A 27,548-nucleotide genomic window follows, 5' to 3' on the forward strand; every position below is an offset into this window, starting at 1 on the left:
GCCCGGCGCGCTAGTGTGTCATTTTGGCTTGTGCATAGCGACAGGTCTTGTACTGTAGAACAGGGTCTGGGATATTGCTGGAATTTCAGTATTATTAATACTTATCGGTAAGTAGAGTGACGCTAAGAATTTGTGGTTTTATAAATTCGAAATTTTTTCTTTTTACCAAATTTGTCTAATGATTTCTCGATGATGTTTTCCTTTGGCTTTACGTTAGTCTTGAATCTATCGTATAATTTGTAATTTGTATGCACTGCACAGCTGCGCTTGTTCCCCATCATCATTCAGCCCGTTGATGGCCCGGTCACTGCCCACTAACTCACTGCTGCCTTCGAGCTTCGCCTGACTTCTCTATGCCCTGGCGCTGGCTATGCCTGCCTAGGGTCTAGACCTTTATCATTCATGGCTATGCCTGTGGACGCGGGGCTAGCAGCTACTTAGACAGAAATAACCGTCTGCTTTGGGTCATTTCTTTAATAAAACTGACATTTGTTGACATTCCCCAATGTCTAGTGGAGCCAGACGTAGTCTCAGTGGAACAACTGACGATTAGAGAGACTGAAGCTTTCGGTCTAGCACTTAGCAGCTACTAAAACATACACAAAATGAAGTAAATATTCACTAGATCTAGACTCTAAATGTCCAAATAAAGTTCATGAGTTAAAAGTCGCTATGTTTATTACCTGTTTCGTGTCAATTTTCTTGTTATTTTTGAAGTATTTTTCGGATAAATGTTGATATTAGTAGTCTATAGTTCTACACCTTTTCATACTTGGGTTTCACTGCAAACCGCTGCACAATACAAGTACATACCGATGGTGGGTTGCGAGCGGGCACGCGCCTGTGTGAAGTCATCTATCGTAATGAGGATCATTACGGAAGACTTATAATATGCACTTCCTCACAGGATTCACGGCAAACTGCAGCACAATACAATTGCATACCGTACCGACGGTGGGGTGTGGGCCCGCGCGTGTGTTCAGTTAGCGACCGTAAACTAAGATTACAGTCGCTAACTGAACACACGCATATTCATATTCTTTTCCGGCAGCACTATTCAATTGTTATTTTTAGAATATATTTATCTTGATCTTGTTATTTCTTGTCTGTTTTAATTGATGTTTTTACATTGTTTCACACAGCTCCAATGGAGATCAGTCTTGTAACTGTTTGGGCTTTTTTGACCGTGTATAAATAAAGATATTATTTCAATTCAATTCTTCAATCTTCCCCATAGTCACAGATGGTAACCCTTGCCACTTTCACAAGGGGGGGGGGGGTATCAACTAGCCAATTTTTGCAGGAATCAGGGATAAAATTGCCCTTAATCTGCCCTCTAGAAAGAAAAATGTCATCACGAGAAAAGGCAACCCTGTCATTTTGACATTGCAAAAAGAAAGATTCCCATGAATTGTATGCACACACATTCATTACTTACATAGTTCAGGATTTTGGAAGTGGAAAATACCATTTGAACTTTCAAGGCTTGTGAATGCAATCACTAAAATCAAACTTTCTCATTATTTTACACTCCTGTTTTTTTAATGAAGAGATTAAAATGTTGTGTTCATTGTATGTTTTGGTTTACATGTATGAGAATTACACAGACTTGACAAACCATACGAAGTTTACATACACAGTACATGTAGAAGCTGCAGATCAATCAGATTTATCATTTTCATTACATTTGTTTCTTTTGTAGATCTGGAAACACACCAAGGATCAAGTGTTTTTTCTCTAGGAGTTAAAATTAGCAGACATTCAACCTTAGGCAATGGTTTAATACTACTTGCCCAGGGACACTCAGAAACATGTCACGTCAAGTGATAATCAGTCGAAACTTTTCAGGACTGACCAAGTGCGCCCCACCACCAAGTACACTTCTGGGTGGGGAACTCACCAGCAGTATTCTAAAACATGCACAGAACATTGGTGCCAGTCTAAACCGGAGCTGTGCCAACCATGCCCGTACTTTCTCCCTCCTCTCTGGGAGCTCAGGCTGCAGGTCACTGGTCACTGACCACTGCAGATGGGAGGGCACCGGTCAGGATGGACTCAAGGCGCCCAAGGCTCATCCTCATCAGAAGGGTTATATGTTGCAATACCAAAGATGGAAGAGTGATTTCTTCAAGATCACCATGCCTAATGACTGGCACTCTATGTATTCTCATAACCTGACCCATGATCTACGGAGATTTCTAGAAGAGGTGAGTTATTATTTTGAGTTTTGTTTATTTGTAGGATGGCCAATACAGTCATTTATAAGCCTTTTCTTGATTTGCATACCGGTAATGCACTCCAGGGCCCCGTCTTACAAAGAGTTGCGATTGATCCAAGTCAATGGCAAGTCCTCCAATCAATCGCAAGTTTGCAGTCTCCAATCTCTTTCACCCGTATGTACATGTACATAGTTGCGATTGATATCAACTCTTTGTAAGACAGGGCCCAAGGCTCATTCATAAAAACTTTCTACAGTAAGACTAGTTGTCAACTAACAATGTATTGCCTACAGGCCCTACATGCATGTAATTAGTTTACAACTAGCTTTGTAAGGTTTTATAAATATGGGTCGGGTATCAATACGCATTTTGCAATGCTTAGTTAAATGTACACGTGCAATTGATATCCAAATTACTTTAGAGACACAGTCTCTTGAAAGATTTATTGGAAGAAAAAGTAGGAGGTTCTAGACTAAGAGGATATCCAAGAACCAACCAGCGAGTAGAACTTTATGACCTGGAGTTGATAGCACTGCAAGAGTGTATTAGACGACACAGATGTGTGGAAAGATGTTGCAAAATATCAACATCAACCTCAGAGCTGGAAGAAGATACCATGACAGACCTGTAGATAGAAATGATCAATTGTTTGTTCATTATCTGTATATCTGTATTGAATATCCATTAATAAATGGTGCACACATTGCACAAGTGAATGCCTGAATGGAGTTGTGATTGAATAGCAATATCCTCTAATCAAACATTCATTATCTATTTTGACTAGACCAAACAAAAATTGCATGATTGATAAGAGATTACAGTAGGTCATGTGACGTGCAATTACATACATGTAGAATGCCTAGATTCTCTCTAGATCTCCATGTACATGTATGTGTTGTATATATATGGCCCATGGCTAACCCATAGGATCTCAAAAATAACTTGAGAACCATAAGTATGACTACATGTTGCGAAAATGATACTGTGCATATTTTTCCACTGCTGCCAATTGTCTAGTACATGTACGTTATGCAAAATTTTTGTATTTAAAAAAATATGAAACCTGAAGAAAACAGTTAATTTACATTATAGGATGGGAACCTCATTTGTGTTCCACATTAATGTTACTACCCAAGAAAACTCCTACAGGTTTATATAGTGGATTGAACATGTAGATGCAAATCGGAGGAGTGCATTTTATTTTTAAGTTAAACTTTGCTTTAATTAGTTAACTGAGTTACAGAGTGTAGATTAGCAAGTGATCATCTTCTTCAAACTCTTAAAAGAGCTTGCATTAATACAAGCTCTGTGACGCAATGTCAATCAATTGCTTACACGACTAGGCTTACAATGGTACATGTACTGTACACAATGTCATGAGTGATTTCAAGTTTGGTGTTAGTTTTAGTGTTAGTGTTTAGAGCAGTCAACAGCTCTTAAATCAAGCAGAAAATTTGCTGATGAAATTAAGAGCCCGATACCGATATAAAAATTGATTGCTTAACACCAGCCGTGATGTCACCACATACTTAATTTCACGACGATGATTTAAAAATAGTACATCAAAACTAAAGATATCATGAAAAGTACAGAATAAATTTACGCCTATTTCTCTGGTCTTATAAAATAACTAATTTTACACAAAAGAATATATGAATTACCTGTTTCACATATTTGTATTTGATCGTCAGACAATAAATTGGCGTCGTTCGTGCATTGACTGTGTGCGGGTACAACACTAACACCGAACTGAAAATCAACATTTGCTTAATCCCTAGGGGCTAGTGTTAGTCAATAGGACATGTGTTCAAAGGCCGGTTCAGCAGACGACAATTTTGCCAAATCTATAACACTAGCTACCGGAAGTTGAGGATATTCAGAGGTCAAAGCCTTAACACCAGCTGATTTTCATTTCGGTGTTTAGGCTGGTGTTAGTGTTTATTAAACACTAACACCAGCCTTAAACACCCAACTTGAAATCACTCAATGTCATCTTGAAGCCTATTCCTAAAAATGTTGGAGACAAGAGAACAGTTTTTCTTCGCCAAGTTTAGACAAATTTCTTGTAAATCCTGTCTTGATTCACAGCATGTACCGTATGCGAGTCTATTTGTTGTAACTTTAGCATTTTATCAAGTACTCTAAATGCAATTTTCGTGGTCATCTTTCACACTTGAAATTGTGCGGTGGGAATTGCTTTATCTGAATAATGAATGAGATGATGCAATTTGTATGCCACTTCAGGCTGCATGATGTTGGCTGCTTTTGCAAACCTTATGACTTCAGCGAGAAAGAGAATGAGAGAGAGAGAGACAGACAGATATAGAGGCCCAAATTCACCAAGGAGGTTTATCTTAACCCATGGTTTAAAGTTAAACCCTCATTTACATGACCCATGGTTTAAAAATTAGCACAAATTAAGTGTTCATGTACCTTGCCTTGCGCGCGACAAATATTTGATCTCTGACCGTGTCGCGTTTATTTTCACTAATTTTAGACCAAGGGTTATATGTAAATGAAGATTTAAACCTCCTTTGTGAATTCAGGCCAGAGAGGTACCTGTACAAGTTGTATATTCAGGAGCAGTGAGTGATTTAGCTGTGGAAATATCCCAAAGAGTCCTGGACTGATCTAAAAAAACTCTGGTATTTTCATTGTACAGTCAAACCTGTCTATAGGGAAACACAAAAAGTGGTCTTTGTAGACAGGTTCCTTTAGCACATGTTTCAATGAGAAACCATTTTCAAGGGAAACATAAAATGTGCTTGTTGTAGACAGGTGGTCACTAAAGCAGGTTTGACCATATAAATTATTAAAAGTGTGTTACATAATACAAGGAATGCCCAGTACAAACAGAGCTCCCCCTAAAAAAAAGGAATTCTTACACTTATGGCAAACATTTTTATGTTTATTAACACAACAAGCCTTTTCCAGCAGGCCTAAAGACTTGCTGTTTGAAGAGACAAACGGTGAATTAAAAAAGTTCAAAAATTAATCATTTTATAAATTATTTAATAGCCGGATTATGGCAAGCTCTTTGAACAAACATTGTCTGAGTTTAATCAGTATTGTGTATTGGAACCCTTGGATAGAGTGTGCAATAAGCTGAAGTCATTGTAGGGTCTCTAAATGTCCACCTACATTTGTATAGTATGAACATGTAGATAGATCTATCATGTCACTGATAATGAATTGCTAGGAACAGAGATGCACAAACATTGGTGACATGATGACCTGGCCTCGGCGTGGTAGAATAGATAGAAGGGCATGTGTCACTCATCGATATGTCCCTGACTGAGCTGAATGATAATTACCTTACAATGTACATGTACACCCCATGCACACAAGGTTTGATCATTAAAGCTATTGTACAGTGAAAAATATATAAAAGAATGGTGGGCGATTTAATTTTGGAAACTTTTAAGGATCTCAGAAGGGTACATAAAAAAGCACAATAAAAAACATCATGAAAAGCATCATGATCAAATACTTTTCGTTCTACAGATAGAAAATCATTAGCAGCTCCTGTTAGAAAAAAAAAGGTGTCTGTACACTGCACAAGCATCAAATTCATTACAAAACTGTAAGTCTGGTGCAAAGGCATGGACGGTTACAATGTTATGGTTGTAGTGAAATCTACTGGAGTGCATCCTCATGTACTGTAGAACCATGTACACATGTACATGTACATGTAGATCTGAAATTGATATTTGAATCATATGACATTTCCCTGTATTGTACATTGTAATGGTAGTAGAATGGTAAAGTTCATGCAGTACACGTCTTCAGCAAATTTCGGATTCGAAATTGTAATTTATTTGTAAAATGGTAGGACTGCTGCACTGTCTTGAAATGTCAAGCGATCTCTTCAAACTGAACCAAAGCCACACACAGAATATGCAATGCTGCAGAAAATCTAGGCAATTTACTAGGATGCGCTTCCGTTTAATCAGAGCAAGACTCTCAAGGAAATTACCTCTTACCATCACCCATTAGCCCAGATGAGCAGACTGAGGAACCAGCAAGCCAAGCCAAGCCAAGCATGTGTTTTATTAACGTCATATCCAGGCTTTAGGCCAATTTGTCTCCCGATTTCTGCTGTTGGGTGATGAATTTGAGAGGGAAAGCATGTATCCTGGAGGGACTTAATAGCATAATTTGATGTAGGATATAAACAATGTTGTTAGTTTTGGAAGCATGTGGAAATGACAGACTGCGCCATTACACATTGTCTTGCTATCACTTTCTTGAAATAGAACATGTGTGCACTAGATTGTTCAGGCAGTAGTTCCACATCTAATACAGATGGTGTTATAGAGTGTACACAATGAAAGACAGGCAGAGACAAAGTGAGGGAGAGATACAGTTTGTAAATAGGGGTAGAGAGAGATAGAGAGAGATGGACTGACAGAAAGAGAATGAGATTGAGCAGAAATACAAAGTACAAAGAGAGGGACGTGGGGCAAAAAATCTAAATATAATCCAGAGATTAATAAACCAGAAAACATGTTTCAAATTAAATTGACTAATGACTATCAAACAAAATACAGAGCCAGAATGCCATTAACTGTGTCTTAAACTGTTAAGGTTCCAAACATACAATTTGCATAGTGTTCATTCTTTCTCTCTCTCATAATATTTTGCATTTACCAATTTTGATATATTGCCTGCTTGAGACTATAGTGTAAGTTGGTAAGCAGTCTGCATCTGTTTCTGATAAAGGAAAGAAAAGGACCTAGACATTGATGAATGTTTTCTTTCCATCGTTATTTACAATGAAGGTATATGATAAGAACTCATGTCTGGTCATGCTCAATATCAATTTAAATTTTCTGATCTGGCTTTTCATGTCATGGATTCTGAACCACTTGGTATTATTAGTCGATATGTGTATCAGATGGTTACTCCCTTAAAGTAGAAGTTCACTGATTTCAAATATTGATTTAAGTTGTATCATTGGGAAGGTTAGATCGAATAAGCTTATCAAAATTCCCTGCTTAGAAACAATAAAAGTAAACGATTATTATTAATTTTCAAATGGTAATATATATATACTGTACATGTACAGCTCCACTTTTTACTTGTGTGCTTTCTTTAATTGATCATTTATCCTTGCACTGAATGTTTTCAAAGCAAAAGATTATAATATTAAATAATCAGCATCAACATATCACTTTCTTTCTAAAATGGTGTGAAATATGTTCATGTTTAAAATCAATCACTCTTACTGTTGAGATATAATTGTGCTGAAAATATGTTCATTCGTTATTGGACTGAGAGGCAGCTGTAGATTTTTTGCAATTCACATATAATTTCCAGATTGGAATGTATTTGATTGCCAACTAAAGAAAATTGAAAAACAACCTTTGTGATTCTGAGGTAATATATCAGTCTTGTTGATCAGGCCAGGTGCATAAGGTGTTTGCCACTGTTGGCACCCGACATCATATCACTGTTTCAGAACGGAAATAAATTTTTTCCCCCAATTCACCGACCTGACACTTGATCAGAATCTGAGAGAAGTTCCATTAGGGTTTTTTTCTTCATGAATATTCCTCCCTTTTTTGTTGTTGCTTGGTTGTAAACAGGTCGATTCTATGCATTGATAGTAATGATAATGAACCAAGAGCCAATGGTAAGAATGGGGTTTAATCTGGAGGGCATCATTGGGTAACTATTAAAGCTGTCCAGGTAAAAAAAAAAAGAAAAAAAAGAAGAAAAGATGAGTTACACAACTTACACTTCTTATTTGTACGAAAGCCTGGATGTGTGCCATCAGAAGATACAAAGTTGGAATATTGTTCTCTGAAGAAAATCCATAATACCGGTACTTTAAAACATCTATGCAAAGAACCGAAAGGAGTTATCAATTGAGGATAGAAACATTAAGAGAAGTGAAAGAGAATGATAATCATAACAAGCAAGAATGACAGCAGAAGAATGTCAATGGCTCTTCTAATGTTTTTAGTCAATTTGAAAACTGAAATGTATAATTCATCAGATATTTATGAGACTGCTATTAGTATTCACCCTTGGTTTCCTCTCCTAGGCAATATTTACCCCAAGGATTGAAATGAGAGGTAGGCTGTCTGTAAAAAGATTCAAGAATATATCTGATCATAACTTTCAAAATCCATTAGTACAGGTGTGTGTGTATAAATATTCTAACATTTCTGATCATAAGATATGAGAAAGATGGAGAGAGAGAGAGAGAGAGGGGGGGGAGGAAGGGGATTCAGAAAGGGAGAGAGAAAGAGAGAGAGAGAGAGATAGGGGGTAGGAGCAAACTTCTAGATTTAACATTAAAACACCAAATTATTTGTTTGTTGATTTACTTAAATATTTGATTTTATCATTTTGATCACAATAAATATGATATGTATTTGATTTTGAAGAAGAAAAGAGTGGTCGAGAGGGATTCCTGAAGCTGTCCATGAAGGATGCATTTTTTTGTGGTTCTGATGATGAGCTAATGAGACGATATAACTTATTGGTATCTGCCATGATATATGATCTGTGAGTTGATTAGACCAATTGCAGCCTGCAAGCCATCTTGGTAACCAAGTACCTCTGCTCCTTGTCTCCACCCTCATACTCCACAGGAGACTTGGCATAAAGCCAAGTTTTACAACCCTGAGCTGTTAGCATTGATCATGTCTTGTATTTTGCTGTAAAGGCAGAAAAAATGCAGGACAGATATGTTGATGATTTTCATTCCTTTTTTTTTTGTAATGAAAGAATGAAGAAATTTTTTGATAATTTAAATGCAAAGAGACTGAAGTGCGTTTATTTCGTCCAAGTACAGTAAGTTAAATTGCATGTTTCTGGAAATATTCACTCAGTACGCTACATGTACATTTACATGTATGCATCTGTTTTACACTCTTGAGCTTGGCGCACACCATTTTCCTGGGCTTTTTGGCTTTTAGTAACAAACTGAACAACATTAAGCAAGGACATTTTGAGAAGTTCTTTCCCAGTTGGTATGTATTATGTTCCGTACCATAGGAATTTTGAAAAAGTCTTCTCAACCAGATTTACATTTGATATTCAATGATAAACCATACCAGGGTTAGAAGAAAAGTGATTTGCACTAATTATTGCAGAATCCATTCTGTAGTTGCACTAATGATATGCGCATGTTTGCAGATATATACATGTAATGGTGATTTTCTCTAATTTAGTAGTCAGGTCAGGTAGTATTTTATAAGTCAACACTTATGTGACAGGAGATGTGTTGTTTGGCTTTAACCCTCTGGGGAATCAAACTGAACTTGCGGTTGTCCGCTGCTGTTATCTCAATTAGATGTAGAAGTATTGCGTGCATGATATTGCAGTGGATAGTAAAGCAGGATGTATAGAAAACAAGTGATTATATATCCTGTGGTAGCTAAACAATATGATGAATAGAGAGAGGGAGAGAGAGGGAGAAAGATAGAGGTGAACATGTAAAAAGGGGAGGGGGTAGATGAAGAGAGAGGGATCATATTATAGAAAGCGTGTTAAAGAGACCAACTGTGTGATAGAAAGGGGGAGATAGAGGTAGGCTGAGAGAGACAGACAGAGAGAGGGGGATAGAGATAGACTGAGAGGGACAGAGAGAGAGAGAGAGAGAGAGAGATAGATAGACTGAGAGAGGGAGGGAGGGGGGTTGATAGACAGACAGACAGAGGTAGAGATGTGACATTTGACATAATGCACATTGAAAACATAGACAAAAACGAGGAGTATAGATTGGTTTGAGGGGAATTACAACTTAAGATTTTTGTTATCTTCAGTAGATATGGAATGATCCCTTTATTGCTTTAATAGATGTACAACATACATGAAAATGTATCTTACACTGAAGTATGAACTAAACGTTTGTTGTTTGGAAAGCATTAAAGCTTTAGGATTTATGGAAATAATAATTTCCTATGTTTTGTTATCATTCCTCAATCCCAAGAGTTCTTTGCTCCACCTTCTTGTACCTTTCATTTTGGAATAAAATTCCTGTAGAATACTATAGTAACTAGCAAGTAAGACTTTGTAAGTGATGCTGCCACTGTGCGCCCTTTGTTTGTTTTGGGAGGAAGCAGTATATAAGGCTCTTGGATTCATGAGATCATTATGCAAGCCACCATACATGTATGTGCAGGCTGAGACAGTAGAGTATATCAGTTTTCCAGGCTCTGGGGCTCTTGTAGGGTACAGCGTATGTTTACATAGTCAAAGAACGGTGGACTGCGACCTCATTCTCAGTGTGATGCCCTGAGCATTTAGGTGAAATTACAAGGCAGAGGCGACCTTTTCTCTTTGTCACTCTCTGTGGACTTTGTTTCTTGCCAAATTGCTCCCCCCCCCCTTGAACAACATTTTGGCCACTTTATTTTAACTGGTAATTTATCTGGTAATGAGAGTAGTTTGTAAGTTTCAAACTAATAACTAAATCATTGATAACGGCCCAGCAATATTTGTATTTTGGAAGCAGCAGTAATTTAATAGTAAAGTAGGTTGAACCAAGTTTAATTCATTTCAAAAGTTTTTTTTATAAATCCTGTTTTTGTGAAGCTCTTTTCAATTGTAGCTTTCAGAATTGTACCATTGTATCTTGGTAGTTGGTGCCAGAACCTAAAACATCTTTCTATTCTCTTTTATTCTTCATTGTTATTATAGTCATTTTGAAACATCATGCTTCTGATCATCGTAAATGCATTACTATCTTCATCATCTTTGTCATTATTAATGTTAAGCATAAAAATCATCCATTCAAGTTTAATGATTAACATCATTAACATTCCCATCATCATCATGCGAATTGCGGACAGTTCAAGTATACAGTACATGTATGTGGAGCTTGGAAAATGAATTTTGCAAGGTTCAGTAATATACTCTTTTTATCCAAAGATAGTGGCACTGGATCTAAAGTACTAAAGAACTTATTGATTGAAATTCCATGCCTCAGTGATCCTGAATATTGTGATGAATACTATATCCAATCACATATGAATGCCTAAATTGTTGTAAGACACTTCAAGAATATCTCTGTTGACTCTGTACCTGCCTAATCATCATACATGTAGGCATTCCAGGGCATACACATACATGTACATACATTATGATTGAATCACCAAGATGACCTCGGAGGTCACCCCATGATGCATCCAAGGTCTAAGATGGTCAACCATATTCTTTCTTAGAATAGAGAACACTGCATAGACAGCTGCTATATTACATCTTCATCAAGGCATCTACTAGTATGTTGGCCTACATTGTAGATAGCATGATGTAGTAGTGTTTGTATTACATATCCTGTTCTTAATCCTGTCATGATTGTGCTCATTCATTTGAATTACCGGTAGTAGAGTGCTCCCCCCCCCCCCCCTTCTGTCTGAACCACATGCTTCTCAAACCTGTACTTTGCATTGCTATTGGGTCCATGTCTCAAGTTCCAGTTACCAAAATATTACTGTAGGCTGTGATTGAATTTTTGAAATCATGAGATTAATTTTTTGACTTTTAACCAAAGTTTATGCATTGTACACATTTACACTATGTTTGTTTTTTGGTCTTCCATCTTATTAAATTTAAAGATTGCAAGTTATTCAAAACTCAGCAGTGCAAAATGGACAAAGAAACATGAATCAATATCCCCAGTCATAACAAATTTACATTGGCTACCTAAGTACCTATTCACTCCCGTATCAAGCTTAAAGTACTTTCAATCTTTTATTAACTTAATAATCAGTTTTTTCTGTCATATCTCATTGAATTGAATACATTATTAACCAGAAAAAATTCTGCATTGCAGTAAAAAAAAAAAGTCTTTAATTTGTGCTTCACAAACTGTGACTACATTGTAAATCTTATGGGGAAATGTCATTTTCATATGCAGCCACTGTTGTTTGAAATAAAATGCCAGAATACCTTCAAAATATTGAAACGTATGAAAATTTCAGATGTAATTTGTAAACATATATCTATTTTGATACTACTTTGTAAGATCTCATAATTATAAACCCAGTGCACCAATTCCACTGCTTTATGCTATTCTGTAATGCGCATAGAGACAAGTATGCCTACATGTACATTATGTGTTATGCGCTATACAGAATTGTTTTGTTGCAGAATTTGGCCACATTCAATCAATGTCTGCTGATATTTTGATTGCTCGATCCATGCAAGATTACATTTCATTAGAACTTCCTGTGCTTGTAAGAGTGTTTTCATGAGCCATAAAACATCCCTAGAAGGGATCTTGAAACTAAGTATAGAATGTGGTTGTAAAAACAAATGAAAATTGTGCAATTTGTAAAGTTTTGGGTAGAATGCACACATCAGCAGTACTTGGAATCATTATACTGTAGATTACATTCAGGTTTACAGTATATCAGCTTCACTGTAATATGTTTGTTACTATACAGGAATTTGTAATCACTATTAAATGAAGAAACCTTAGAAAAAGGGGCATTTAGCCGTCCTTGATCTACAAAAAGTAAACCTTCACATAATGTAAATTGTATGTCAATATGTGTAAATAAGGTGCACAAAAATTGCCCACTGTATGAAGTTCTGGAGCTATTTTACATGCACTAATGTATATCAGAAAAGCATCAGCCTTGTTTTTGTTTGTGTGTATGTTTTTTATGTTTGTGTATTCCAGAAAAAGAAAAAAAGAAGAAGAAAGGGAAAAAAAAGCTTGGTGAATGAAACCATTATAGGACACAAACTCCACATAGGCTAGCTATTAAAGACCCCGTTCTCACTCACTTCGTTGGAGCGCTCTGGAGCGCTCTAACTAAGACCCGTTCCTCAGGAGCAGTTCTTAGGTGAGTGAGAACGGTCAAAGTGGTCCAGGAAGTGGACTTCTGGACCGCTCCAGAAGACCACCTTCCGAGGTGGTCTTGAGGAGCGGGTCTTATTAAGAGCGGTTTGGAGCGCTCTAACGTGCAATGTGAACGGAGAGCGTACTTTGAACGGAAGTGAGCTAGTGACCTTCGGTGCGAAACATGTAGTAGGGTACATACGGTTTGTATTCCGCGCGCGAAAAAATTGATCTGTTGACCTGAGCTGCCATAGCAACAAGACCACTTTGACTCGTGGAGCGGTTTGAGCCATTAAAAACTGCTCGGAGTGTGTACGCTCGCAAACCGTTCCTCAAGACGCGTTCCTCTGGAGCGGTCTAACTAAGACCACTTTCAAAGTGAGTGAGAACGGGGTCATAGTTACTTGAAAGTGATCTTCTGATGTCCACTCCAGAGACCTTGATAGCTTCTCGAATCTGACTCCAGTTTTTTAAGGAGCACCTGACTTCACTGTGATAAAGTTCTTGATGGGTGCTTGAATTTGGAGATGGAAGCCCTTAAATCTTGGGTAATCCAAACTTTCTAACAAGTTGGAACAAAAAATGTCCACATACTTCTATGCTTGAAAATGGTTCTTGTGGTATTGTACATGTATTCCAGTTTGCTATAGGAATATTAGCAATTAACTTTTGCATATCTGATAACATTATACAGCATGTAGTATGTACTTGTATTTTGAGCGACTCCTTTGGAAGAGGTACATGTAAATTCCATGAATTTAAAAGTGAATATAAAATATTTTGCAAAAATAATAACTGTATTGACGAAATAAAAATTATTGATTATAAGAGTACCAAAAAAATATTCTTCATCTGTGAACAAAACATTTTAACATTTGCTGTATGCTCATATTACTTATAGATATAAATTGCTCTCTGTTCTAGAAATATATTTCATCTATTCGATGTGTACTGACTAATTATGATGATAAATTTTCACATTCGTGTGAGACTGGATGTGTGTTGATGTACCGGTATTGTTTGCAAATGATAAAAACTGTATTTGCACATTATTCTATGTGTGCAAACGAACATTGTGATTGTTCTCTGTATAAGTACCGTAGACCTTGGTACAGGTAGCTGACTGATTATAGAAACAAGAAACCACTCGATAGAATGTATACGGTGACTGAGAGTAGGTAGTCATTGGATACTGCACGTAGCTCTCGTAGGCAGAAATAGGAAGTAAGGGGTTTAAAGGGATAGTAATCCTTGTGACATTTGTTAAAGGGAGACCATGACTTTGTGTGAATCATAAAGTGATCATTGGTAGAACTACACTGTAGACACTGACAGATCATGTATGCTGAAAAGAAATGAAATATAGATGAACAAATGATAGCAGACATAATACCTCAATACCACAAATATGGTTGTGAGTTTTAACTTCTTGAACTATATTTATGTTGGAGCTATCATGTATTTTGGAGTGACCGATTTTTCTGGCTGTCTCACTTGTTATTTTTTCATCTCAAATGTTTATTTTCAGAGAATAGATGAGTGATTGCAAATTAAAATGGAGCCTAGTCAACTTTGACTAATAACTGAGATTTGATTTCCAGCATTAGCAATTATGATAATTGAGAAATAATTAAAAAGCCATTTGATTACGTTCATGCTGACTGCGCTTGACCCAGTAATTGAATTGTGAATTAGAGGGGAATTAAATAGAGGATTTCTTCATTGATTGATGAATACAGATTTCGCTCTAGTGGAAAGAGGATAATAAATTGGTTTTTCAAATTGATTTTGTTCAGGAATTGCAAATATTGTTTTTCATACTGATACCCAATATTTATACAATAGATGCACATTGTCATTGAGTCACAAATTATATTTTAGATGTACTCCTTTTTTACATAAAAGTAATGTTATTTCAGCTTTCCTTTTGCTTCATTTATTTAAATGATCAACTTTTTAAACTTATTTTTTCTATCCTTTGTAATTTACTTTTATTTCAGTGTATTCAAATGGAAGTAAAACAAATTAACTCAACATCTTGCAACATGAATTAACCAATCAGCATCTCTGTTCTTTTCCTATTTTTTCACACTAGGTGGGAACAGATCCTAAGGAAGCCCGTTATTGGTTGAAACAGTTTCAGCGTCTAGGAGGCAGCCATTCCAAGCCCTTTGCTGTAGTCCAAGTCCATCAGGAAATCTTTCAAAAACCTGATCTGGTATGTTGTAAACCATTTTTTTTTTAAATTCAAAGTACATGTAGATGAATCAGCATATCATTCATAAGGGTACTTACACACACACACAATGACATTTTATTTCCCTTATTATATCGTAACGTTGAGTTACTTTATGAAACCTCTTTCAGCTCAGAATCATTGATTTTAACATGTTTTCTTTCATGTTTTCTTTTTGTAATGATTTTAAAAGGATGCATTATTATACAAGATTTAGCCCACATCATGCTTTCTGACATTGCATCGGTGTAACTAATGACTCAAACTTTGTAGGCTAGGTCCCTGAGTCACAAAAACTTGATATCAACATCAAACGATACATTTCTAAAACAAATTTGTTCGCAGCCATTCAATTGTGATGATTTCAATAGCTTGTATATATTCTTGGTACTTGTTATTCATAGCAAGATTCCTGAAATGTGGCCCTGTAACTTGCTCAAGCTAGTGCAAACATCGATTCAAGATGAAATATATTTGAATGTATGTCTGTGTTTTCAGACTAGCTGCCGTCCATAGATACTTGTAATCCTATATATCCATGTCCCAGGTAGAGGAGTATATCCACTTCAATTGATCTTACCCTGCTTGATTGATAAATGAAATGGGATGCCCAATGCACTGTCCTGTGTACCTACATAATCTTATCTCTACATTACAGCAGTATAATTGTAGTTATCAAAAATGGTTAATCATCAATTATGCCATTATTTTGCTTGTTTCTGTTTAATACAGTTTTTCAGATATATGTTAATATTCACTTTCCATTTGGATCATTTTATTTTTCTGACCAGATGCACCTCCAAAAGTCAAACAAAAAACTCTGCATGATTCTGATTAGTTCAAAGTTTGTCATTTCTTGTCGATATTTTGAATTATTCTCATCTGCAAGAATTTTCAGCAGTGAAGGAGGCAGATTATCTTGAAGAAGAAGAAGAAGAATTCAAGCAAAATATAATAATAAAACTATATCATATTTAACATAAAATATATGTTTATACTTTTCCATCTTATATGATCATTTTCTCTCATAAATGCATAAAAGAAATTTTGGTTAGCATCATTATTACATTATTGGTCATTTAGGTATTGACTGATTTGATACACTTTTACATGTAATAGAAAGAGGGTCTAAAAAATGAATAAGTTTGGTCTGATGAATGTTTCCTTTCACCACCACCATTGTATATTTATCCAATATACTGTATGTATTTTTTTTTAATGAAAGAATGGCCACAGAGTGCACACATTCAATCTAGTTAGTATACTGATTAATGGAAAATGAAATTTGAAGCAAAAAAGGTTAAACTTTAACGCAGTCCTAATTTGTTAAATGTTCATCATTTTCACATTTTGCAGTTAACATCCAAGTGCAATGATCTATCTAGACTAGACATGCCAATCGAGACACACATTTTTGTTCTCTCTTTCTCTCCTTGTTCATAGATTATCACTTGACTAACTTAGGAGGCACCTGGAGCTTAATATAGATTAGCCTCGTTAAATTCCACTCATTGTCTGACTTCGTAAGCTCATTAAAGACTAATAAGGTACTCTTTACTGCCTCTTCGAGCTTAAATTATTTGCCAGAAGTGTCGATCATTTCAAACAGCAACAGTTAGCAACTGCAGAAATTTCACATGAATGTCTTGACCAAAAAACCCATCAATATTTTATTTACATTATCATTAGCAAGAAAATCTCAAATTAGTGAAAAGTATGAACTGGACATCTAGAACTGACTTGAAATGTGAAATAATGTGGCAAATAAATAGCTACGGTTTAAAGGGACTAAGGATGAGACAAGCTTCTTTACTTTGTTGGTCAGGAAATTTACACTATAAATTCTCAAAAAAATAATTTTTCTGTGATTCAAATAATCTAAACATTCATATTTTGAATATTTAGATGCAGTTTCACTAAAAACTTAAAAAAGGTTAATGGGATCCGGTAACTTTGTCTCAGATTCTGAAACAAAATCCTGGATTTAGCTCATGCTGCAATGATAATTATAAACCTTTAGGTCAGTCAGGAACCCCATGACTTTTACAAGCCGATCGCCCATCTGATTATCAAGATATTTATGAATGAAATTACAAATTTTGAAAACCGTTTGCCAAACGGTTTTCATAACACTACAAGTCTATTTGGAAAAACGAGCATGGTAAAACCGGTCACTCAAAGATTTTTACTTTTTTGAGGCACTTCTTGATCATTTTGAAGCGTGATTTTTTTTTTAGGGCTTCAATATTACACCATATCACAGACATTGATAACACGTAGGGCCGTGCATCTCAGATTTAACATTGTTAAACGATCCCTTTAAGCATTATATGAAAAAGTTCATTGCATACAACAAGATTTGTTGTATACATTTTTCCTTGTTGCTTGATCCTGAGCCAAGCATATAAACATGGGTAGTAGGTCCATGATATGACACTATGCTGAACTGGTCTTTGCGGTGCGAAGGCAATGCTATTGAAACTGGTTTGTAGTCATTGATAGGTTTATCCAAAAAACACAATAGCATGAAAAGACCTCTATTGTGAATACTGTCCATAGGGGATCAATATACATATTGCGAAAGAGCACTTCAATGAAGGTTGTGAGTGCCTTTCTATGTGTCCATGCATATGTCCAGTAAGCATTGGAAATCAATGTGAAATTAGTCAATTTTACGGTAAATGTTGCATTGATATTGTATCAGTGTTTGTGAATAGCATATCATACGATTGCTGGACATGTATCTTGAGAGATACAGTATCCCTGTATGACACCCGAGTTTGTAAGTTGATGTCATCTAGAGGTAGTTTGACCCTTTCCTGTCGTTGTATACCAGTAGTGCATATCAGCCACTGCCAGAAGATTTATGGATTAATGGATTCATAAATCTATGCTAAAATGTTTGGAACTTAAGAATAAGATTGACAATTTTCAACCAAAGTACGATAGTCCAAAACAAATCTGTTTTTCAGAGGTAATAGCGCTATGAAAAGGACTTGTCTAAAAACATGTACCATACACAATATATTAAACCTCTCCACTCAAGTCATGTAATGTTTACCTTAGCGAAATACAGTGCCACAAAAATATGTGTCCAGAATGAAAAACGTATAACAGGTTGTGGTGTTTGTTAAATAATTTTTTTTTTTTACAAATCCGAATGAAAGTTTAGCTAACATTAAGCCTCATTGAGATGGTATGCATTTACCAACTCCATACCCTAACGATGTAGTTCTACCTTTGTGTTTTGAAATTATGATTTTCATTAATTATTCAATTTTCCTTGGACTATTGACTGGGTTTTTCATTGCACCCCCCCCCCCCCCTCTCCCCCCCCCCCCCCCCCCCCCCCCCCCTCTCCAGAAAAGGAGTATACATGTATTCCAACTTGCATAATAAAAGTGATCTTTATACATGTAATCACAGGAATAATCTTGCATAATCTTGCATGAAAATGTACATGTAGATACACAAGTCTGTCTACTGGGATACTGCTAATCACTGGACTATTGGACCGAGGGCATGGTCGGGGTTCAACTCTCTAATGAGAGCTTTTGGATGAATGATATTTGAAATGTGCAAGAACTGTTGCAAATGTGAAGGCAAATGAATTGTCATGCTGGAATGATTGTTTGATTACAATTTTTTGAGCAGTCTTTATTTGATTTCTTATTTTGGAGTGAGAATATAGCATAGAAGCTAGCAAGGGCACATAACATCCTTAGAATGTCTTGAGTACATGTAATGAGATCCTTTGTCTGTTGAAACCCAAGTAATGAATAAGTAATGAATTGGAAATGTATTGTATTGTCAGGATGTCTTATTTAATTGGGTAGACTAGACGTATTGACCCTTGTGCTTGTTAAGTCAGCCGTGGCGTACGTGGCACAAGTGCATGCTGGTCCTACGCACAAAGGCTGCTTAGGTTTCTGAAGAAAGATCGATATCATTTCATTTCCCCTGTCCCTTTTCTGTACACTGTACCTAATATTTACAAAATTTTGTAACATTAAAGTATGTTATGATAATAATTTTTTCTTCCTCTATTTGTGTCATCTTAAGGTCTACATCTTCAGGATTTTTTTCTTCTCCTTCTTTGCCATCATCTTACATGTAATCTCTATCCTCCTATTCAGTCTAGCCTACCTTGATGATTAATGTCTTTCACATCAGCAGATCCAGGATTCTTTGCCTGGGTGGTGTGGCAGTTGCACAATTTCCTATATATTTGACTTGCAGCAAAATAACACCACATTACCATTACCTGTAATATCTCTGCTAAGCAATCTTGCATATATATGTACATTCAGGCTTAAATTACCAAGAACAACTTGCAATTCCTTATTTTGTTTTCCTTCATTACCTTGTATCTTTCTTCTTCTTTTTTCTTCACATTGTAGCTGGAAGCATTGAGCTCAAACCTAGCATTCCTGCACCGCAATGACATGAAGTTACTGGTCGTTCATGGAGCCTCCCTTCCAGATGGAACTAACATGTCAGATCAAGAACTTCAGGTAAACCATATCAAGTCCTTGCTGTAAATATTCACTCACCATTGAAGACACATGTTTCTGTATTAGTTATAAATTGAAGATCATTGATTGAAGATCAAAAGCATTGTATGTGGTAGATAATAACCTAAGTGACAGAAATGGGAATTTTGAGTTGAGATGAGATTGTGCATTCAGGGCTAAGAAAAGAAAAGAAAAACATAGGCGAGGGAACAAAAAAAAACAAGGAAAAATCAAAAGCAAAACAAAAACAAAGAAAAGAAACGTTTCAAATTCATATGCACTTTGGTACTGTGGATTATAGATTTCATAGATTTACTCCGGACAGGTGAACATCTTATTTCCTTTTCCCTTGACCTACAGGCAAGCCGTAGTCGAGTGACCACCGATACGATGACCATGGTAAACTTTCTTCAAGCCAGTGGTGCTCCTGCCCATCCACTTTTCTCAGGGAGTAACGTGTTACAGGCAGAGGCAGTGGAGGAAGGGGCTTCTAAAGGAAGGGTGGTTCACGTCAACACAGAACCACTAGAATGGTGTATAGGGTAAGGGTTAAAGGTCATGCATTGTATAGTACCAGAAAGTGTCATGATAAAAGAAATCCTTTTTGCCTTACCGGTTCCTTTTTGAGGCATTATAGGCATCTTCTACAAAACCGTCTACTTTAAAGGTTTTACAGCAGTTACAAGAAATACAAGAAAGCAATTTTGCTTATTTTTGATGCTGTCAAAAATAGATTAAAGCAATCAATACTATACTTATGATGCTGTCATGTGTTCTAAATGAATCTTAAAATCTGATGATAGAGATAGATGATATACATTAGAACAGAGAAGGTAGTTCCAAGAGTTGTAACTATGAATCATATGATTGTTGATTGAAAATTTTGATGAAATCAGTTGGTTTTGTTTGAAATATTTTATTTGAAACACCAGATAATTCCAAAACAGCTATTTTGAAATAATGTTGACTAATGGCCAATGCTTTATCACCACATTTTCTTTCTGGCACAGATCTGGACATATACCTGTAGTTTCCTCCATAGGAGAGACGTCGAGCTCTCAGTTAGTTAGTATTGATGCTTCCCATGCTACGACAGAGATAGCCAAGGCTGTCCAACCCATCAAGGTGCTTCTACTCAACAGGAAAGGTGGTCTTCTAGACGGTAAAGGAGAGGTAAGGACTTGAAGCACACATATGATGTAGAGGTTGTTTTATTAGGGCAACTACAGTTAGTTAGTATAGATGGTATGGCAGAGATAGCCAAGGCTGTCCAACCCATCAAGGTGCTTCTACTCAACAGGAAAGGTGGTCTTCTAGATGGGAAGGGAGGGGTAAGGAACTTGTTCTCAGTTATGTTGTGTGGGAATTACTGGCCAAGATGGTTGATTGAGGGATTGGGGTGGAAGTGTTCAAAAGACAGATGATGATTTTGCAATACTGTCAGCCAGGCTATTTTGTGCTTGGGAAGAGTTCAAGTTATGTAAACACAGTGTTGTAATTGAATGCTGACAGTCCTTCCCGATGTGCATCATTCACATAGATAATCAGTGCCCTCATGTTGTCTCACAATACAGGTCATCCCGCAAGTCCACGTACCAGCCGATGTGGAGTCCCTTGTTGATGAGCCATGGTGCACAGATACCTGCCAGAACCGCATACAGGATATATCCACCATGCTCGAAGCGCTTCCTTCTATGTCTAGTGTAGTTATAACCTCCCCTGAGAGCATCCTGGCTGAACTCTTCACTCATCATGGTAAGTCAAAATAGACCATAAATTAAAGGTTTATCCAGAGGTTCCAGGAAGAGCTCTCTGCCATATCTGAAGCATCCTTGCTGAACCGTTCACTCGTCATGGAAAGTCAAGGTGGACCTGACCCTAAGAGGTTGTACAGATTCTAAGACTTTCCTGTCATGTCTAGTGTAGTAATCAATTTCTAAGGCATCCTGGCTGAACTGTTCATTCATCATGGAAAGTGAACATGGACCTTACCTTAAGGGCTAGTTCAGATGATCAGGATGGATAAGTTCTTTGGATCGTACTTCATTCTCTTTTTAAACTGTGCCATGCTGAAATATTCATTGAAAAGGTATCTCTATAGAAATAAATCTTTCTCATTGTTACTTTGCTTGCTTTATTGTATGTTTCAGGGTCGGGTACTTTGTTCAAGAACACAGAGAGGATAACGAAGTTCTATGATTTAGAGAATGTAGATAAAGATAGACTTTTACAACTTATTACTAGGTAAGTAATACAAACCCTGTATGCTAGATATGTTCAATCATTCAAGAGTAATCCTATTGGAGGTCAGAAATTCAAGATGAAGGAGGGTTGTACATGTATACACACAGACACAAACATATGATGCTGCTGATTGTATCAATTTATGATGGATGTGCTGATCAAGATGTGATGAAGTTTTGATTGTATTTGGATTGTTGGATTTCAAACCTGTGCACATTGTGTGTACCATGTGTGAATTATTCCTACTATATTTCCCCTGCTTCCTGGCAATCTAACATTCTCCCAGGTAGAAAGTGGTAAATGCAGATTAATGTTTTGCCAGGATAATTTTTTGCTAAAGCAGCAGATGGTGAATGAATTTGTTCTTCCATAGGCTGGTGGCATAATGAGAAGGAAATGACATAAACATGCACAGTGAAATGATAAAGAGATATTGGGGAGGGGGGGGGGGGAATGGATGATGAGAGAGGGGGAAAAGAGAGAGAGAGGGGGGGGGAGGGGGAGTGAAGTAGAGAGGAAAATGGAGGATTAGTAAGAGGAAAGAGAGAGGAGAAGAGAAAGATAGAGGGAGATTAGAGAGGAAAGAAAAAACAAAAAGAGAGAGACGAGCAGTAGTATATGTCTCAATTATATTCCTAAAACTGATGAAGCATATGTTTAATTTGATTTCTAATTTAAAGGTACTATCTAATATGCCTGTGAAATGTCAAATCTTTGGGGAAAAGCATAAAATTTATTTAACTAAGAAAATAATCATTTGATGAGCTAAATATATAAATCTGCCTTCATCTTCCTGCTGTAAATATTATATAATTTGAAACAAGATAAATAGTTGTTTCTTTTCCTGGTCATCATGCAGTAGATACTGCCTATGTCATTTCAGTGGACTGGCTTTACATCACATCTCAAGATTGAAATCTATGTATAGGCTAGTGATAATATAAGGATGGATAATAATTCTTAAAATTAAAACCTATGCGAGCATTTTGTCAGTATATACTTGCTTCACGCATCAGAATCACTTGCACTTGATTGATCTCATTGTACATGTCATTTCTGGAAGGAATTGAGGCTTAAAGCTATTATTTAATATTTGTCTGCAGCTGTAGGTTTTATGATTATTAGGCATCTTTTAAGTTACCATGGTGATTTTACATGCAATGTTCTATGATTATGATGAAGTTTTTATGATACTGAGAATACGTGTTTGTTAAAATATATAAATGTCTTGGGAAGATTTTACCAAATCCCATTTTGACATTTAAAAATGCAAATGGGTGATTTTCTTTTTGTAGCAATCTCAATACATTTGAGGAATTCATTTCCTGATCATCACTATAACAAGCTGATTGAAATGTAAAAAATGTTAGCTTGTGTAGGAAATCGGTTATACAGGAGGAAAGTTGTTGTAGAAATTTGAAATTTTTAATATATTTTCAACCAGAAACTTTTATATCATTTCAGGTATAGACTCTGTTAAGGTTTGAAAGTGATTGTACTTATGGCCTTTTTCTAAAATATATGTTAGCATTATTAATGTTACATGTACCTCAGAATTAAGTTTGCTTGTTTCTTTTTCTCTGTTTCATTTTTTTTGTGTGTCTTCTGTTCCCTATTCTTCCTCCTTTCTTTTTTGTACCCCCTCTCTCCTATTTCCCTATCTCCCTTTGACCATCTTTTACCTCCCCACCCACCCCCCTCGCTCTCTCTATCTCTCTCTCTCTCTCTCTCTCTCTCTCTCTCTCTCTATCTCTCTCTCTCTCTCTCTCTCTCTATCTCTCTCTCTCTCTCTCTCTCTCTCTCTCTCTCTCTCTCTCGCTTTCTAGGTCATTTGGTAGAGTCCTAAAGAAGAATTATATATTGGAGCTTCCTAGACGTCTCCACACTATCTATCTATCTGAGGGATACAATGCAGTAGCCATCATTACCAAAGAAAATGATGTACATAATGTGCCTTACCTCGACAAGTTCTCCATTAGTCTCCAAACACAGGTCAGTATATAAAGGTTCAGATGAAGATGAAAATAAATATCATATATTTTGATTATTTAGGGTTATTTCACAATGTTTCTTTAAAATATACACCTTTTTAGAACATGTATGCTCTCACCATCATTGTTGCTATAAAGATATTTATTTATGGAGTTTAAAGGAAATCAATGCACAACTTATATGATATATGCACCAACAAAATAATCTAATTCACCATTTGTTTTATTAATTGTAATGAGCCTTCCAGGGGAGGGGGGGGGTGACCATTTTTACAAGCATAAAAACAATTGATAAAATTGATGTTTTGGCATTTCTTTACTAGGATGAAAGGTTCAGCTAGATACATACATGTACATACATAATAAATATCCCATGTGTTCCATTTATTGTCAAGAAAAAAAAAATGATGCCTTCTAGTTCACTAATTGTGACAAAGTAGGCTTCAGGGAAATACAACCTGACATCTGCATGAATATGTGATAAATTGATCTCCAGAGGATTAGCTTTTAGCTTAAAATACCTGTTTTTGCATTTGTGCCTCAGGGTGAAGGGACAAGCGAGATGCTTTGGGACTACTTGAGAAGAGACTTTGGGATGCTGTTCTGGAGGTCGAGAAGTAATAACCAAATTAACCCATGGTGAGTACAGCACAATGGGTAGATGGGGGAGGGGCTGTGGGGGGGGGGGGGGAGGTGGATGGAGCTTGGAGACGGAGGTGGTGATAGTCATAAACAGAAAAAAAGCATGAAAACTGGAAAGAGGGAGAGAAAGAGAGAGAGAGAGAGAGAGAGAGAGAGAGAAGGGAAAGATAGGTAGAGACAGAAGGGAAAAGGAAGGGAAAGAGGGGAGAAGAGAGACAGAAAGCAAGAGAGAGAGGAGGAAGAAAGGGAAAGAGAGGGTGAGAGAAAGAAGTTCAGAGGTGAATAAAGTGACGACATAGTGTTGTATAGGGAGAAAGGGAGGAAGGGATGACCAGATGGAAGGGGGTGGAGGCAGAACCAACATTTCTCCTAGAGGGAAACTGCGGCATCGCTTATACCTCCTGGAATAACCAAACAGTGGAGTTGAAGGGTCAATTGAAAGAAACTTCCCAAAAATTAAAGTCTCAGATGTTCTGAAGATATGTCCTTTTCTCACTCTTCACCTAGGTATTTCAAGCGATGTGAAGGGAGCTGGAGCAATAGTAAATGGACTGTATTCTGGTATGGTATGTCAGACCCTAAGCTATCGTATGCCCTCGTTGAACAGGCGGTGAAGAGGCCTGCATCCTTCATTGAACCGGACAGTTATGAGAATGACAAGATGAGGGATATTCCTTGAACATTTGCAACACTAAAGAGATTCTACTTTTTATGTAAAACAAATATTTTGCGCTTTATACTAGATATCTTTCAAGAGAGTTATGACAACTTTTTCAAGCTGAGACACATTTTTGAGGTTAATTATGTGAAAATGTATGCGTCAGGAAAGAACAAGCATGTACGTCGCATCAACGTCATCATATTCACTAGTGCAGCGAGTGGGCATGGACTGAAATCTAAAGGGTTTCAAAGAGAAGTGACCAAGGGGCGTCGACTACCTGAGTGAACAGCATTCTTGTCAACACAATCGAAAAGCCCTTTCTATCAGTGAAGGTACATGGGGGTCCAGGGCCCCGTTGCACAGAATTTGACATTGATGGTAACTTTGCCATCAACCGTTACTACCATGGAAACCTTGATTTTGATTGGCTGTTGAGCCCTGTTATTATGGTAGTTGCCATTGACGGCAAAATTACCATCAATGGTAAGTTTTATGCAACAGGGTGCTGATGTTCATATCAGATTAGATTAGGGTTAGTAATCCATGTTTGTAGTATTTCCTTATTTTTGTGGAAGACATTACACATACTGTATTTGAACTTGGTATCACAGTATTATAATGTTTAGATGGTTGGCGAATGGATGCAGCCTATAGATATAGATATATATATATATATATATAAAAGTCCACTCATACAAAATCATGAATGCAGGGTTCTTAAAAAAGAGTATTCAACATTTACATGTTGTAACCAAAGTATATCCTTGTGTATGTAAGGTAATAGCCAGATTGTTTCTCGTCCATCTGCGACCAAATTGCATGAACGCCGCCAAAGAACATTCCTGACCCAAGTTTGGTTGCACTTGGAACAGTGTATGCAAAGTTACTACCATATTCACAAGAGAGTCTTTCAGGTTCAACTTTCAAACATGACCTCAAATGACCTTTGACCTTATCATGTGACTCTCAACATCACCATAACATGAAGGTCTCACAAGTGCATCTCTGACCCAAGTTTGGTAAATTTTAACATTTGTGTTGTAGATGGACGACAGATCCCTCATTCTTGACTTGAACCTTGAACCTTCGGTGGGTGAGACAAGGATACATTCTAGACCCTTATTGCAACAGAACTAGTTGTACATATTCTCCATGGACTTGATGAAATTTGTATTTTCAAGAATCTTTCAGATTTCATGAATAGTATCATTACCACTTAGTCATTCTTCAGTCAACGAAAGCAATGCCATTTTTAATTTTTTACTTCCTTGTTTGTTTGCTTTTCTGCAAACAATGTTGAAAATAAATATCAGCATGTCTTTTGTGTATTAGGGCAATGCCATGTAATTTTTATGATTTTGCATGGAAATGCTTTTTCTATTAAGTTTATATGACATTTCAACAAAGTTAACCAAATATTATATATATATATATTGGTCAGCATTACTTGGTGAACAGGATGCAGGTAGCCATTCCCTGGCTTTAAACTTGAAATGTCATCATACAGGGCATTTGATACACAATATATAGAAAATGTTTGTAGAGGAAATGTCCAAAAAAAATACAGTACGTATATCCAGCCAGTATTCATACAACATTATGATTTTAAAACGAAGCACTTTAAAACCTTTTTTTAATCTTCTTTAAATGGCTAAAGGAAATATATATGATAATAGTATTTTAGAAAACATTAGATAGAGTGCAATGTTAGAAGTCAGACCCTTCCCCCCCCCCCCCAAAAAAAAAGAGTATACTACAAAGTATACATAATCAGTATTAGAGGTGGTAATTCAACCAATACTGCCATCTTTTTAGACTACCGTACTTACTTGTTAGCTGTTTATTGTAGAAATCATATTGATATAATTTTGCCGCAATATGCTGACCAGTGTATAGCTTGAAAAGCTAATACATGTACATCAGATTTGGTATTAGTTGAGAATAGTGATCATGATACTTGTATCACCCTTTTTTCCTAACCATAGTCTTTCTCATTCACCACAAAGATTTCATTTGTGTACATGATTTAAGACAAATGCTGTCACTGGGATAAAGGCAGGGGGTAGGAGTACTGCAAACATCAATATCACTTTACTAAGCCTGCTATAAAGTTTCACTTTGGAATATTACTGCATTATTATTATATATATATCACTATATTATTCATGAATGTACATGTAGTCTGCTCATAAGGAGCTATCACCTTGATGAGAAATGTACCATTAAGTAGAAGTGTC

General features: G+C 36.5%; 1 protein-coding gene across 1 annotated transcript; it reads left to right on the top strand.

Annotated features, from left to right (window-relative positions):
* On the top strand, positions 1-27,057 carry LOC591447 (N-acetylglutamate synthase, mitochondrial). The gene is made up of 11 exons (XM_791008.5): positions 1-107; positions 1,703-2,207; positions 15,119-15,241; positions 19,660-19,773; positions 20,134-20,315; positions 20,784-20,946; positions 21,348-21,528; positions 21,924-22,017; positions 23,844-24,009; positions 24,553-24,647; positions 25,158-27,057. The coding sequence occupies exons 2-11, from the start codon at positions 1,812-1,814 to the stop codon at positions 25,327-25,329; spliced, it is 1,686 nt and encodes a 561-aa protein (XP_796101.5). The 5' UTR covers positions 1-107; positions 1,703-1,811; the 3' UTR covers positions 25,330-27,057.
* The last annotated feature ends 491 nt before the right edge of the window (positions 27,058-27,548 follow it).

Source organism: Strongylocentrotus purpuratus, unplaced genomic scaffold (assembly GCF_000002235.5).
Source record: "Strongylocentrotus purpuratus isolate Spur 01 unplaced genomic scaffold, Spur_5.0 spur5_scaffold_7, whole genome shotgun sequence".
In the NCBI taxonomy this organism is placed as follows: Eukaryota; Metazoa; Echinodermata; class Echinoidea; order Camarodonta; family Strongylocentrotidae; genus Strongylocentrotus; species Strongylocentrotus purpuratus.